Consider the following 17,079-nt stretch of genomic DNA (forward strand, 5'->3'; position numbering starts at 1 on the left):
ATGAGCCCAGCGATACACACTAGGCTTAACCGCATTATCTGGAAAGAGGTACTGACAGAGACACTTATCCAGTAATGGAGGGTCTTTATTGGTTAACTCCTGGAATGGCCCTCAGAGAATGGCCCCATCATCCAGTTTAATGCCTTATCACCACATCTGTACTGAACGTGTGGCATCATCTGTCACGGTTCACATACTGTACAGCACAGGGTCTTTGACGGGGCTGCAGTCTCCTTCATTATCATTACTCAGTTGGCACTCTTGTTTTGTAGCATCCTACGCAGATTAACACCCACGCGCACACACAGAAACACACACACCCAATATTCACATCATGGACACCGGTGCATGTTGGCTGTGTACCCTATCACGAAAGATCTGTTTCAATGTGCAACCTCCTCCTTTAGCTTCTTCCATTGACTTTCCATAGACTTTCTTGATCAGGAATCCAATAATGAGACTTAAGCCCGAGTTTCCAGGGGTTCTGAAAAGACTAGGAGGGAAGGTATTAATCAGTAGTATGTCAACACTGATTCACTGTCTCTGATGAAATGCCAGTCACTCCTTTGAGCCTCTTCAGCACCACATTCCGCTACACAGTTCCTGGAACAATTATGTCAATATAATGGCTCAGATGCTATCTTTACGGGAATGAAGGATAAGCTCAGGTCAGTGATGATGTAGTCCCAGGGGGATAGAGGGGTTTGACGTGCTGCCTGTTGAAGACAGCCCAGTAGGGAGAACTTAGAGAGGAGTCAGTCATCAGGCCTCATAAAGCTCTGGATGACTCACTGTTAACACCTCAGCAGTGTGCGCTCTCTATTCCGCTATAGTGAGTCCCATCAGAACAGTGTTTCTCACATTTATCAGATGACTGATTCGCATTATATTAGATGTGTTGTCATGGTGGGAAAGATGCTCTGACTGATGACTCATAATCCCTTTAACCTCCCACACGTATCGACACACACACACACACACACACACACACACACACACACACACACACACACACACACACACACACACACACACACACAATACACACACACACAAAACCCGTAGGTAAGTAATGCCATATCCGGCAGGAGGGGTAACCTTGTCGTCTGATTTTCATAATGGCAGTGAGTAATTCTTCCTGTGTAATGAGAACATCCTTTCCAGAGTCAACCCTCTATCATCCCCCATCTCCTTTCATCATTCATCCTCCTCTTATGCACCTTGACCACAATCAACCCTCTCGCAGTCACCCCACATCCACAGAGCTCCGTCTGTCTGTCTCCTCCTCTTGTGTGAGGCGTTTATGTGTGTTTGAAACTCAGAGTGGACGACTTGCAGCACATACCGTTTCCACCCTTTTCTGAAACTAACAAATTAATAACCTTGTGTCACTTTTTTGGATGAGTATAAGATGAAGTCTAATCTCACTAAATAGGTGTGCCGCAAGGCAGATGTGCCCATACAAGTTTGGACAAAAGAAAGATGCTACTCTACCCAGCATCGGAATAGGCCGGCCTCTCCCTGAAAAAGGAATCTCATATAATTTTCAGGAAAATTACCCCCCCACCCCACTCCACCACCATCCAGGCTGTTATATAAACACACCACCGTCACTCTCTCTCTTTCTTGCTCTCTCTCTCTCTTTCTTGCTCTTGATCTTTTTGAAACCCCGAGTGAAGGAATGGAGGAGCAACAGCAGGAAGGGCGACATTACTGTCACCCGCAGCAGCTAGGGCCTGCCGGGCTGGTGTGTGGGAGTCTATCTCTGCATGTTACTTCCTGGGAGAGAATGAAACAGAAAGCGCAACGGCCAACCCTCCACAAGGGCTCCTTTCACATATGGGGGGGGGGGGGGGGAGAAAGGGAGCGGTAACGTTGAAATGTGTCTCTTACTTATTCATTCATCCCACAGGGTGTTGTTGTTAGGTTTGAGGTTGGCTTCTCTCTTTCCTCTCCCCTACCATGCTACGGACTGGTGCTGGTGGGTGACTACTTATGGTGTGGTTTATGAGATGTTATGCTGCCCCTGGTGTCCAAAGGCAGGATTGTAGAAAAGTGTCACGTTGTGATGATACTGTTCCATCCAACTGTGTTTTCCTTCTTTACAACATGCGCTGACATACACCATGTTATATGGCCATTATAGGTCAGCCAACACCCAGCATTCAGACACCTGTGATTGACTGTGAGAACCTCTGGGACCAACTGCTATTAAGCTGTGTTGTCATGGCAACGGCATGGTTACGTAAGTGTTTTGGCCTGGTTCTCATAATCACAGAGCTCTTTGTGTCCCAGTCGTTTTTTTCGACACTGGACACCCCAGCTGCGATCTGTTCACTCACTGTACATTCCTCCACCTGAATGTGATATGATGAAGATCAGGTGGGATCCACAGGTGTGTGTGCTGCCTGCCACGCCCTACGTGAAACACACGTGTGTGTTGGGTGGTCATGATGTCATCGTCAACACTAGCCCCATTGTAAATAGAAATAGGGTTTGGGGAGGTGCAGAGCGGGGTGTCACTCAGTCACATGGACAGCAGCCTGTGCCCTGCCGTGTCCATACATACCTGCAGGACAGGTACAGTAAGCAGGACACAATAAGGAAGCTATTGTAAGGCTGAGGCAAGCACTGTCAAACAGGTAAGATATCCCGACTAGTGTTTAGTGGCTGTGAGAGTAGTTTGTTTGGTTACTCATGGATGTGGAGTGTTTGCCCACACACACACACACACACACACACACACACACACACACACACACTCTGTGGTCATGTGGTGTTTCTATGTGTTTTTCCCAGGACCCTTGGCAGGCAGAGAGGTCGCTGAGCTCTGAGAACAACAGTTAGTTGGGTGGGTGAGTAACATTGTGTTCATGTTTGTTGGATGAGTTCTAGAATAGAACACTAGTAGACTGGTTAGATGTTGTTACGTATTTCTTACAGTCATTTATTGTTGCTAGATAATGATTGCTGTAATGAATTGTGCATGCAAAATTTTATCATTTTCCTATACTGTCTAATATTGTAATGTGTTATGTTTTCTTTATGTTGACGTGAAGAGAATAGTATCTAAAGATATTATATTATTCTTATAAAGTTACTGCAGTTCTTCTTCACAGTTCTACAGTTAAGAGGTAGTGTCCAAAGTGTGGAGGATGATGTCACACGTCAGCTGTCCTCATAGCTGGGCTACCATGGCAACGACATTCATCAGAATGACTTCCTGCTAAAGCAAAGTACTGTCACGATCACATTCTGTACTGACAGATCACTTTATACTGATAATTATTGTGTTTGTGTAAGGTTAAGCATAGAAATGCTAAGCCAAACGAGTGGACTGTCTTTGTAAATTTACTTGTCATCCATGTCACAACTGCTGCACAGAGTTTCTAAATAAGCAAAGTATCCTCCAAAATCTTTGCTGCTGCCGTGCATCCACTGCATCCCTACTGTCCGGCAGGGAAAGTCTTCCCCCAGAGGCTGGTTTCACATGGTGGTTTAGATTAATGTTCCCAGTGTCTAGCACCATTTGAAATCAGTGTTCTTGGGGACAGGAGAACAGCACTGTGCCTCTGGTAGTGTCAGTCTACTGGAGCCATCCTCTCTCTCTCCCCTTTAAAGGATGACTGATTTCCTCTGGTGTTTAGAGCCCCTTACAGCCTTCTAGCACCATTTGAAATCGGTTATAATAACTGGGGATCAATGCCTCGATGTCTTCACGATGTCTACATGTCAACTCTACAGTCAAGCAGACAGGAAATGAATTGGATGAATGTTCATATGGTACGTGTCACAGGGTTCTGCTCCACAGATCCTGGAATCGAAATGAGTTGGACGGGAGCTCATTTCCAGTGGGACAGTTTTAAAGTTTTTATTGAATAAATGTTCAATAAAACTGAATTGATATTGCATACTTATCTTACTTTTTCCTGTGTGTATGTTATCACATTTGTGTCCGTGGTTCTGAACCTGCATGTGAACTATATAACCCTGTTCTGCTAGGTATAAAACTTATCCGAGCTCAAGGGATCATAACAAGTCTTTTCACAATACCCTCACTCATAACAGATTTAATCACTGTTATATCTAGAAGCACTCAACACAATCCAACACTTACTTTATAACGTGATAATGGAAACAGGAAAGGCCTTTTATTGCAGGACTTGTCCCAGACACTGCACAGAACCACAGAAGATAGCGTCTACTGAGTACGGAATCTTAAACCGGGAAAGTTCCTGTTCTGTAATGTGGATGAATGAGTTCCAAGGAAGCCTGATGTTCTCAATAAGGTTTTAAAGTTGTGGAAGTTTATCTTATCTCTGCTCAGTGTCCCTGTCGCCTGTGTTACCATGTCACTCTCCGGGTCTGACAAGACATGCAGTGCACAACTGGCATCTATTCATTTAGTGTGTTGTTAGGTGTAGATAAAGGTGTGGTTGGATAGGGCGACGGCATTGATGGTGGTTAGCATGGTAGTATGAACATGATCATGGATTTGAACTTGGAGACCATCCCAGAGAATGCAGTTGAACTGGGAGAGGAAGAGGAGGAGGCAAAGGAAGAAAAATAAGTGCCTCTCCACATTCAAGCGCTCCAGTAGTACAACTTGGACCCGAGGTCATTCTGTGTACATGATTATTAGCTGAGATACTATGCAATTTCAACTCACATCATTCTTTTAGAACCTGCCATTATTCCATAATGAGCTATTTCCCTCAAATCAATGGGGTTTTAATGGAGCCTAGTTGTCCTAGCATCTCTCCCATTGCCCTAGGGCACTGCAGTAGTACACTTTTCCTTTCACCTTGGTGGCCTTGTATGAGTCAAATGCAAACAGACATCAATGCCACCAATATATTACCTGACTGTATGGGCGTTTCAACCCCCATAGGTGAGCTTTTCACAGGTGGTTGGTGGTACCCTAATTGGGGAAGACACGCTCGTTGTAATTGTTGGAATGGAATGACTGGTAAGAAACACATCAAACCTGTGTTATTATGAGCCATTCTTCCCTCACCAGCCTCCTGTGGAGCCTGTATTGGCTAGGTTGAAGACAAAATAGGTAAGGACAAGTTGCATTCATGAAATTAAACAGATTCCTGTTTATTCTAGTTGATAACAAGCATCGCCTGGTCGTTCTTTAAAAGTAATTTCCTCACCATCTTAAATATGCATGCCCCTTTCAAAAAATGTAGAACTAAGAACAGATATAGCCCTTGGTTCACTCCAGACCTGACTGCCCTCGACCAGCACAAAAACATCCTGTGGCGGACTGCACTAGTATCGAATAGTCCCCGCGATATGCAACTGTTCAGGGAAGTCAGGAACCAATACACGCAGTCAGTCAAGAAATCAAAGACTAGCTTTTTCAAACTGAAATTTGCATCCTGTAGCTCAAACTCCAAAAAGTTTTGGGACACTGTAAAGTCCATGGAGAATAAGAACACCTCCCAGCTGCCCACTGCACTGAGGCTAGGTAACACTGTCACCACCGATAAATCCTAGGTAATCGAGAATTTTAATAAGCATTTCTCTACGGCTGGCCATGCTTTCCTCCTGGCTACCCCAACCCCGGCCAACAGCGCCGCACCCCCCGCAGCTACTTGCCCAAGCCTCCCCAGCTTCTCCTTCACCCAAATCCAGATAGCAGATGTTCTGAAAGAGCTGCAAAACCTGGACCTGTACAAATCAGCTGGGCTAGACAATCTGGACCCTCTCTTTCTAAAATTATTATCATTGTTGCAACACCTATTACCAGTCTGTTCAACCTCTCTTTCGTATCGTCCGAGATCCCTAAAGATTGGAAAGCTGCCGCGGTCATACCCCTCTTCAAAGGGGGTGACACTCTAGACCCAAACTGTTATAGACCTATATCCATCCTGCCCTGCCTTTCTAAAGTCTTCGAAATCCAAGTTAATAAACAGATCACTGACCATTTCGAATCCCACCGTACCTTCTCCGCTGTGCAATCCGTTTCTGAGCTGGTCACGGGTGCACCTCAGCCATGCTCAAGGTACTAAACGATATCATAACCACTATCGATAAAAGACAGTACTGTGCAGCCGTCTTCATCGACCTGGCCAAGGCTTTCGACTCTGTCAATCACTGTATTCTTATCGGCAGACTCAACAGCCTTGGTTTCTCAAATGACTGCCTCGCCTGGTTCATCAACTACTTCTCAGACAGAGTTCAGTGTGTCAAATCGGAGGGCCTGTTGTCCGGACCTCTGGCAGTCTCTTGTGGGTACCACAGGGTTCAATTCTTAGGCCGACACTTTTCTCTGTATATATCAACGATGTCGCTCTTGCTGCGGGTGATTCCCTGATCCACCTCTGCGCAGACGACACCATTCTGTATACATCTGGCCCTTCTTTGGACACTGTGTTAACTAACCTCCAAACGAGCTTCAATGCCATACAACACTCCTTCCGTGGCCTCCAACTGCTCTTAAATGCTAGTAAAACTAAATGCATGCTCTTCAACCGTTCGCTGCCCGCACCCGCCCGCCCGACAAGCATCACTATTCTGGACGGTTCTGACTTAGAATATGTGGACAACTACAAATACCTAGGTGTCTGGCTAGACTGTACTCTCCTTCCAGACTCATATTAAACATCTCCAATCCAATATTAAATCTAGAATCGGCTTCCTATTTCGCAACAAAGCCTCCTTCACTCATGCTGCCAAACATACCCTTGTAAAACTGACTATCCTACCGATCCTCGACTTCGATGATGTCATTTACAAAATAGCTTCCAATACTCTACTCAGTAAACTGGATGCAGTCTATCACAGTGCCATCTGTTTTGTCACCAAAGCCCCTTATACCACCCACCACTGCGACCTGTATGCTCAAGTCGGCTGGCCCTCGCTACATATTTGTTGCCAGACCCACTGGCTCCAGGTCATCTATAAGTCTATGTTAGGTAAAGCTCTGCCTTATCTCAGCTCACTGGTCATGATAACAATACCCACCCATACCACGCGCTCCAGCAGGTATATCTCACTGGTCATCCCCAAAGCCAACACCTCCTTTGGCCGCCTTTCCTTCCAGTTCTCTGCTATCAATGACTGGAACGAATTGCAAAAATCGCTGAAGCTGGAGACTTATTTTTCCCTCGCCAACTTTAAGCATCAGCTATCTGAGCAGCTAACCAATCGCTGCAGCTGTACATAGCCCATCTGTAAATAGCCCACCCAATCTACCTACCTCATCCCCATATTGTTTTTATTTACTTTTCTGCGCTTTTGCACACCAGTATTTCTACTTGCACATCATCATCTGCTCATCTATCACTTCAGTGTTAATCTGCTAAATTGTAATTACTTTGCTACTATGGCCTATTTATTGCCTTACCTCCTCACGCCATTTGCACACACTGTATATAGACTTTCTTTTTTTTCTATTGTGTTATTGACTGTACGCTTGTTTATTCCATGTGTAACTGTGTGTTGTTTGTGTCACACTGCTTTGCTTTATCTTGGCCAGGTTGCAGTTGTAAATGAGAACTTGTTCTCCACTATTCTACCTGGTTAAATAAAATAAATAAAAAAAATCGCTAGTCTCTTTGTTTAGAAATTGTTTACAAAGCTTTATGGGATATTAGAAATCCTCCTAACCTGGGTATCTTCAACCTAGCATATTATTGCTTCGATGTCACAACATACAGCTTTGGGGGTGTTTCAGCAACAGTGCAAAGTTCTACATTACAGTTCTACAGTACACTATGACATCACCCAAAGGCCTGTAGAATGTTAAATATCATATCTAAATATGATGGAACGGTGCTTTCACTTAAGCCTCTGAATCACGTCAGCATTCTCATTGTAGCAACTTGTTTTTGAATCCTCCATGCAGGCTAAAAAGTACGGTTTAATTTGATAAATTATTAGAGTTTGTTATTATAATACTTATTGATTGCAATATGATTTGGCTGTAGTGAGATTGTCCATGCATTGATTTACAGGGCTTTAGGGAATATAAGGCTTTCCTCCAGCCAGTGAGCAAGGATGAGATTATTGCTCCAAAGGCCCCTGAGATCTATCAGAAAGCAAAAGGTGAGAGAATCATTCTAATAATGCAAATATATGACCGGGTTCATGCACTGAAACACAATACAAACCATCACATTTTTATCTGTGTCTGGATTTTGCTACATTGCTGCTATCCTTGATACAGTAGACAGACTACAGTACTAATGAGCAGTATTATGTGTCGAAGTGGATGACATTTGTCATATTTTCTGTATGTCTGTAACAGTCCTGGATTCCAAAGAGATCTGGAACATTCTAAGGGACGAGTCGGAGTCCAAACTGGCTTGGACAGAGACAGCCATTGACGTGCCCTCCGTGATCAAGGTTTCCCTGATACAACACACAGAACACATCCTGTCACAATGTCACACACCGTTACCAACCATGACCTGTGTCATCTTTATAAGACATTCAACCAATGCAAACTCTGTTGTCTAGAAAAACAGTCATAAACCAACATGTAGATTTCTAGATACTTCCTTAGATTAGATTTGCACTCTTTCTTTCTCTCTCTCTCTCTCTCTCTCTCTCTCTCTCTCAGGCGTTTAATGACAGGATGGAGTGTCAGAAGCTGCTGGAGGTTCAGGGTCAAGGGAAGTCTAGCCGCCATAAGAATTGAGTGCTGCTCATGTTCAAGGCCTCGGAGGCCAACCTGGACAGGACAGCCCTTACTCATAGCCAACAACCCCTGCCTGACCTCCATAACCTGAAGGAGGGTGGCAGCCCCACCAAATACCTGGCAGGCAACCCCCTCGCACCTGCCCCCCGCCCCCACCAAGGTAAGAGGTCATTTAAAAAATCATGTGATGTTAAGCAAAACCCCCAAGCCTGAATGCGCAAAAAGCAAGAGTAATGTGGAAAACTTGAATATTGAATGCTCTTAAATTGATCAATTGTCTGTTCCCTCAGAGGCTTGAAGTCATTCGAGGTCATCAGAGTAGTTTGCCCCCTCTGAAACATCCTCTTAAATTGCCATCTGGGACGAGAAGAGAGGGCAGTTAGTGGAGCAGCATGTGCGTGTGCTGGGAAAGAGTCTTGGGAAAGAGTCTTGGTCTTGAGTTGTTTTCACAAATCATTTGAAACATTATATTTCTCTCCATTACCATGTACAGTTAGGGATATTGATGAATGGCAATACTTTGTTGTCCCACAGAGCTGCATCATGGGTGCGAACAAGTCTCTGTGTGTAGTTCTCTGAGGATAGGTAAACTTTTTCAGACAGGGACAACTGGCAAGAAGGTATTTCATCACACACAACAAGACATTGATTTTGGTGATGATTACAATGATATAAATATTTTGTGTGTGTGTGTGTGTGTGTGTGTGTGTGTGTGTGTGTGTGTGTGTGCTGTATCTAGGTGCTGCCCTAGATCTGACCCAGAGCACTGAGGTTAAAGATCAGTGCACTGAACTGTGTGAGCCCCTCACTCTCTCGGCCCTGCTGGAGACTAATGTCACAGCACCAGGACAGGGGGCGCACCGTTACGGACAGACCGCCTACTGGAACGTGACCAGCAGCTGTGAACTGCCGCCATGACTTCTGAAGCCTGGACCTTTCAATGCATGCACGCTATATTTGGAGCTGTTTGACAACTATGTGTTGAAATTCAGCAAATAATACTTTGTGTGTGTGTGTGTGTGTGTGTGTGTGTGTGTGTGTGTGTGTGTGTGTGTGTGTGTGTGTGTGTGTGTGTGTGTGTGTGTGTGTGTGTGTGTGTGTGTGTGTGTGTGTGTGTGTGTGTGTGTGTGTGTGGACTCACTAAACACAAATGCATCTTTTGTAAATAATGTGTTGGAGTGTGCCCCTGGCAATCTGTAAATTTTAAACAACAAAATGTTGCCATCTGCTTATTTTTACTTTTGATATTTAAGTATATTTTAGCAATTACCTTTACTTTTGATACTTAAGTATTTTCAAAACTAATAACCTTTAGACTTTTACTCAAGTAGTGTTTTACTGGGTGATTTTCACTTTTACTTGAGTAACTTTCTATTAAGGTATCTATACTTTTACTCAAGTATGACAATTGGGTACTTTTTCTGTGTGTGTGTGTGTGTGTGTGTGTGTGTGTGTGTGTGTGTGAGATTCTATCCAGAATAGTTAATTTTACACCAGATGATCCCATCTGCCTTTTGCAGTTGCATAACAATAATGTAATATTTTAAATCATTGCAGAACACAACTGTTTGTTGAACTGAAATATCAAAGAGGGGAGAAATGCACAACATTAGTCTATTACAGTACAAAAACACGGTAGAGTGCATTGACATTTAATTTTGTCAAAGGGTTGTTTTGTGCAGATAACAGAAGCAAGTTCATTGTAACAGCATTTCCAATTGTTATTAGAGGTGCTGGCCCCGCCCAGAGTTGTCTGTTTATGGTATGACCCCGCCCATTTAACCACATATCCTAGCAACTAGAACCTCAGGTCTGTCCTTATTGGTCATTGTTCGGATTTCCGCCATATTCAAAGAATTTCAAACATCCGTCTACTATTATTTTTTCGTCAACAGTTATGTATTATTCTCACCTTTAACATTGATTTCTGGTTCTGCATTTCAAATGGAGGAAACCGGTGAAGCACAGGTTCAAAGTTCGATACCAGAGAAGCAGAATGACAGACCAACGAGAAAGGCAAACATGAAGAGGAAGTTCACCATTGATGATGAGACGTCCCCCGAGAGAAATAACAATAGCAAATCAAGGTGAGACAAACGCGTCCTTAACTATTGAGTGATGGGAATGAAACGAATATAAGTGTAAACTATTTCTATGGCGTTAACAACGTATTACCAACAGACTCTAGCTAACATTATTTAGATAGCTAATAATATTACAGTTACGTCAGTTGAATGTTTGTTTCGATGGCTAGCATGTGCCTGGCTGACGTTACAATTCGAGTAAGTTGTCATTGTTACACCCCAGCTCATGGTTCTCACAAGGGAAGTGAAATGATAGGCTTGATGACTTTGCTCATGATCATGCACGACGCAAATGACATGTTCCTTGAATTTTATTTCAAGGGTGCCTTTTCATTATTGTTCTAGATAACGTTACACCTATCAAAGCAGGGCAGGTGTGATGAATGGTCAAAACCATTCATCTTGGAGCGGGTTTGCGGAATGCTGTCATATCACGTAATTATACAATTTTATAAAATTTAGATTTATATATTAGCTAAAAATTGACAAATTATCCAATGGATTATGGTATTTTTTTCCCACCAAAGAGCACAAAAGGCTGTTTGGCTCATCTATCATGAAGAGGAGTAACTTTGCTGCTGTTTCTGATTAATAAGCAATGCCATGCTGGTGGGTGGTAACCAGTGGCGATTTTAGCATGTAAGTCTTGGTGGGGCAACCTCAACAAAACATGTTTTATTTGCATGCCAGCAAAGCCACAACACTAAACAATGCATTCAAATGGTGCCCACAAACTGTTAGGGCCTACATAAAGCTGTCCCAACAGCAGTCCCAACACCTGGATATCAACTAAGACTTGTCTGGCAGCAAAACAGTTCATTCAGCCTCATTTACTGCCTTTAACAAAAAAACACAGCTAATATGGCTGACTTGGTTAAACAAATCTGTAATTTTGATTAAGACATTAATGAGCTAGGATGGACATAGTCAATATAACTATTTGTTCAGCACTTTTGAAATGTACAACAACAGAATTCAGAACAGGCCGTTCTTACAGTATTCTCCCTGTACAGCAAGTCAGAACTGTAGTATAAATAAAGGTGGCATATAAGCAGACAATGAAAGCGCTTACAATATATTTTTCTAAAACAGGCTATAGATAAAATCATTTATCTAACAAAACGACACTTCATGTTATCTCTGGGACCCTTTGGATGTTACATTCTGAAATCTTGCTCTAAGTACACATTTCACCTTCAGAGGTGAATTTATCCAACCTATTGCGTTGAAAAAAGTGTTTTGTTGTTAGGAGCTCTCCTCAAACAATAGCATGGCATTTTTTTGCAGTAATAGCTACAGTAAATTGGACAGTGCAGTTTTATATATCATCTGAAAGCTTAAATTCTTGTTAATAAGACACTTCTATGTACCAACATTTGTTGTTACTCTAAAATCTGTGATCTTGATATAACGCGTTGCATGATTTCTAACTGACCCGTTGACGGAACGCCGATCCTTAATTAAACAAGCAAATATTGCAGCTAGAAGGTAGTGCTGGTTGCATATTCCAAGTCCTTGGAAAACTATTTTAGCTGGTTACTTTTGCATGTTCCCGTCAGGACCTAATTATCTTTTTGCGTCAGCACATGCCATAATTGTAAACTTTTATACAGACAGTCGGCTACAGATAGCAAGTACTGCAAATAATTGTGAACTACTGGACAGTTTGCTGCAATACTGTAATACATACTAGTTGACCACAAGGTGGCAGTAAATACCAACACATTAATCAAGGAACCACGAATAACAGTTGGTGTGGGTGTTTGGATGACAGATAAATAGAGTTTATTAGTCACATGTGTAGGGACGCTGATGTAATTTCCGGGTACAGTGAAAAATGTATGCGCCGGGCTCCAAAAGTGCAGGTCATTTAAAAAATAAAAGAAATAAAATGTGAGTGAAACAAAATAAAGATGATGATGATGATAATATATACACATTTACAACTGTGGGGGCAGGGTAAGAGTGAATGAAACAGGAATATAAAAAAGAATACTATATACTTAATTATTTAAAAAAATGTAACCTTTAATTAACTAAGCAAGTCAGTTAAGAACAGATTCTTATTTTCAATGATGGCATCGGAACAGTGGGTTCAGGGGCAGAAAGACACATTTTTACCTTGTCAGCTCGGGGATTTGATCTTGCAACCTTTCAGGTGGGGGTGGGGTTTAGCAAGTAGCTGCCTAGTGGCTGTCGAGCAGCCTGGTGGTCTGGGGGTAGAAGCCAGTCTGACAGTTTTTTTCAGAGTTGGGACATGCCAAGTATACTGTTTAGACTTCCTATCAATTCAAAGTGCTTTATTGGCAAGGAGAACATATATTTACATTGCCAAAGCATGTGAAATAAATAATAAACAGTAAACAATACTCTCAAAAATTCAGAAGGAATAGAGACATTTCAAATGTCATAGTATGGCTGTATACAGTGTTGTAATGATGGGCAAATAGTTAAAGTACAGAAGGAAAATAAACATAAATATGGGTTGTATTTACAATGGTGTTTGTTCTTCACTGGTTGCCCTTTTCTTGTGGCAACAGGTCATACATCTTACTGCTGTGATGGCACACTGGTATTTCACCGAATAGATATGGGAGTTTATCAAAATTGGATTTGTTTTCGAATTCTTTGTGGGTCTGTGTAATCTGAGGGAAATATGTGTCTCTAATATGGTCATACATTTGGCAGGAGGTTAGGGAGTGCAGCTCAGTTTCCACTTAATTTTGTGGGCAGTGTACACACAGCCTGTCTTTTCTTGGGAGCCAGGTCTGCCTACGGCGGCCTTTCTCAATAGCAAGACTATGCTCACTGAGTCTGTCAAAGCTTTCCTTAATTTTGGGTCAGTCACAGTGGTCAGGTATTCTGCCACTGTGTACTCTCTGTTTAGGGTCAAATAGCATCTAGTTTGCTCAGTTTTTTTGTTAGTGGTTTCCAATATGTCAACTAATTACCGTTTTGTTTTTTCGTGTTTTGGTTGGGTCTAATTGTGTTGCTTTGTGTGGTCTGTTTGTTTGTGAACAGAGCCCTGGGACTCTTCTATAGGTTCATCTCTCTGTATGTGATGGCTTTGTTATGGAAGGTTTGGGAATCGGTTTCCATTTAGGTGGTTGTCGAATTGAACGTCTCTTTTCTGGATTTTTATAATTAGCGGGTATCGGCCTAATTCTGCTCTGCATGCATTATTTGGTGTTTTACGTTGTACACCAATATTTTAGCAGAATTCTGCATATCTCTCATAAAGATAGTATTCCCGTCTGAGTCCAACCTCTACGGTTCCACATCTTGTAAGGAAGAAAATACTTGATTTGTTTATACTTTTTTAACCATTCCTGTTTGAGTATACACTTTATGACACAAATAGTCTTCATGAATTTCCCCAGGCCTTTTAAATCAAACTTTTATCATTTCAGTTTTAGTCAGACAGCAGACTGAGAGAGCCAAAAGTCAATTTTTTGTACTGAGAAAGTTGATGTTGGCAAGTGGCAAACTGCTAGGCTTTCCATCCTTTGTGCCAAAAGGTCCCTGCCCACTGTTGGGAAAACATGGAAAACTGTGACTATAAGTATGACCCCAATAGCCAACCCTGCAGGAAAACAAGGAGACTGTTGCTCAGTGGACTTTGGACTACTAGGTAATAGGTGTTTGTTTGAATGTTACCTCTGTGATTATTGAGCCGCGTGCTCCTGTCTCGATCGTTATTCACTGTCCTTCAGCCTCAATTATGTCAACATTTTCCGACTTGCTTCCAGCCTATTCAGGTGTTATTCACCCACAGAAGTGTGTAACAAATAGGTCTACCTCTGCGTAAGAATCATACCCCTGCCTGTAACTTCCAATCACAAGCCCCAGGGACCGACCTTTGTCCCCTTTGACAATGGACAGGTATCGTGGGAGCAGAATGGTCAGTAATGTTCTAGAAAAATAAACAACTAACTCTATAATGTCATACAAACCTAGATTGTAAAACATCTATAGTTTTTAGACCCTTTAACAATAGCATTCAGGTGTATCAATGTAATGTATCCAATGTCACATTTCCCCCACGATGAGCTGTTCAGAAAGCTGTTACCAGCCATTGTGCTGGTGTGTGGGGCCTTTTTATGCATACGTGATTGATGTCACTTCGTATTCACTTGGTCATAGCAGTCAACCTGGGGGCAAAGGCCACTTTCACTGTGCCAGTGTGAGAGCTCTGTATGTGCTGTGAGTCAGTGGAAAGGCATCATACTAGGCCCTGCCTTTGTTTGTCAGGTTAGGTTATGTAAAACTGATTCCAACCACCCCACCTCCCGCTCCCCCGGCCTCCACTCTTCCAGTGTTTCTCATGAGTTTACTTCACCTGGAGAAACTCTCTTGCCCCAGGTAAAGATTTCAGAGTAAATTACCTTCAGGCATGCACAGTCAGACTCTCGGAGGGGTTTTTATGATGAAGTCTGTCAGGTGCACCACATTGCTAGGCTATCTCTGTTTTTTAACAGGTCAGCATCCATAAACATCCGGTCCACACAGGTAAGGTCAAATAAAAGGAAATCACGTCTAAAATAATCATTTGTTTTGTCATTGGGATGTTTTTTCATTTGAATGACCCAGGCTCACGAGTGGCCCAGCGGTCTAAGGCACTGCATCTCAGTGCTTGAGGCGTCACTACAGACACCCTGGTTCGAATCCAGGCTGTATCACAACCGGCCATGATTGGGAGTCCCATAGGGCTGCGCTGAATTGGCCCAGTATCATCCGGTTGTGGACCTCTAAACAACATTACATCCCATCGACATTACAGCATCTGAAATAATCAATTTAGGCTAAGGTCAGGTGTGACTGTTATCTGGACATGTGAGTAAAAGCAATGCTGGCCTAATCACTCTAGGATGATACAACTTTGATGTCATTTACTGTACGAAGTGTGCATCAAAGAGGAAGAACCTTCCAAAACATCATGATTAGACCTAAATCCTGTTAGCAAACACCTTTCCCAGTCTCTGGGTGGAATTCTTTTCTTCATTAAAGGAGCTCTACAGGAATTATTTTCTGCATTATTACATAATGTACCTTTTACTGTGTTTGTTTAGAATGATGAGCCAGAGGGAGAATGAGAGACAGGACTGGTGGTGATATGTGTGTTGTTGTACACACACCCCGTGTTGGACTCAGGTCTCTTTCCCTGCGTGTTTTGTCCACTGTCTGAGAAATAGCCCTGCTCTGGCCGTCCCTTGGCTTCTCCTGCGGGAACAACTGTGATTATCTAGTGTTCCTGTGAAGCTCCGTTGCATTCCTCAGACACCACCATCAGGCGGACACCAATGAACCACCCAGGTCGTCACAGCGCAGCAGCATAGCTTTCATTCATCACCTCGCATACCTCATTGTTCCTGGTGTCTACAGAACACACCGGTTCCCAGAACATAGAATAACACAAAGCATCACCTCACTTTATGAGCTCATTGGCTGCCAGATGTCACTGTGATGTCTATTGGACAGGAATGTCTTACTGAACAAAGACGTTCTCATAGCATACTGTTCATAGACCTATTAGGCTACTTATTACTGGTGTCTCTTCAGATTTGTTTCACATCATGGCTCATTGTCTGAGGTAATGTCATTTTGAATAATGTACACATTAATACACACCCAGGGGCGTTCTTGACAGTCGTCATAACCATCCTCCTCACTTCCAGGCCACAGCAGATCCAGCAACTAAACTCTCCCTCCTTTTTCCCACGTTATGGTGCGTTCTGTTGAATATTGAGTCAAACCGATCATCCAGTTCAGGCTGTGGTTCTGACTCATGCAGGAGCAGCACTGCTTGCGCGTAGGTCTGTTGCTCATAATGGCTGTATGGTCTCTACCATGAGCGTCACTGACCACAGTCCTCATGATGTAAAGGGGTAAGATGGTGGAGTGTGGTGTTTGCTGACCACCTGTAGTGACCTTTCACATCTCCCAGTGCCACACAGACACAACTCTCTTCTGCCCAGGTCTCTCTCTCTCGCTCAATTCAAAGGGCTTTATTGGCATGGTAAACATATGTTTACATTGCTAAAGCAAGTGAAATAGATAATAAATACAAGTAAAATAAACAAATAATAACATTACACTCATAAAATATCCAAAGGAATATGTCATTGTTTATATACAGTGTTGTTACAATGTGCAAATAGTTAAAGTACAAAAGGCAAAATAAATAAACATAAATATGGATTGTATTTACAATGGTGTTTCTATTCACTGCTTGCCCGTGTGGCAGCAGGTCACAAATATTGTTACTGTGGTGGCACACTGGTATTTCACCCAATAGATATGGGAGTTTATCAAAATTGGATTTGTTTTTTAATTCTTTGTGGG

The 17,079-nt window shown here is 42.7% G+C and overlaps 1 protein-coding gene and 1 long non-coding RNA gene across 3 annotated transcripts in view; both read left to right on the forward strand.

Annotated features, from left to right (window-relative positions):
• The first annotated feature begins 7,603 nt into the window (after positions 1–7,603).
• Positions 7,604–8,807, forward strand: LOC123728098 (uncharacterized). Its single transcript, XR_006759942.1, has 4 exons — positions 7,604–7,866; positions 7,968–8,058; positions 8,261–8,358; positions 8,576–8,807. It is a non-coding gene; the product is annotated as an uncharacterized lncRNA (long non-coding RNA).
• A 1,657-nt stretch (positions 8,808–10,464) lies between these two features.
• The window catches only part of LOC106576227 (neuroepithelial cell-transforming gene 1 protein), a 30,179-nt gene continuing 23,564 nt past the window's right edge, over positions 10,465–17,079 (forward strand). Inside the window, exon 1 of one of the 2 annotated variants that reach the window (XM_014153269.2) lies at positions 10,465–10,740. In XM_014153269.2, the coding sequence (XP_014008744.1) occupies positions 10,598–10,740 (143 nt within the window). In that variant the 5' untranslated portion in view covers positions 10,465–10,597. Of the gene's footprint in view, positions 10,741–11,101; positions 11,173–17,079 lie in introns of those variants that run through there. The other variant, XM_014153271.2, reaches the window with a different exon arrangement.

Source organism: Salmo salar, chromosome ssa17 (assembly GCF_905237065.1).
Source record: "Salmo salar chromosome ssa17, Ssal_v3.1, whole genome shotgun sequence".
NCBI classification, from domain to species: Eukaryota; Metazoa; Chordata; class Actinopteri; order Salmoniformes; family Salmonidae; genus Salmo; species Salmo salar.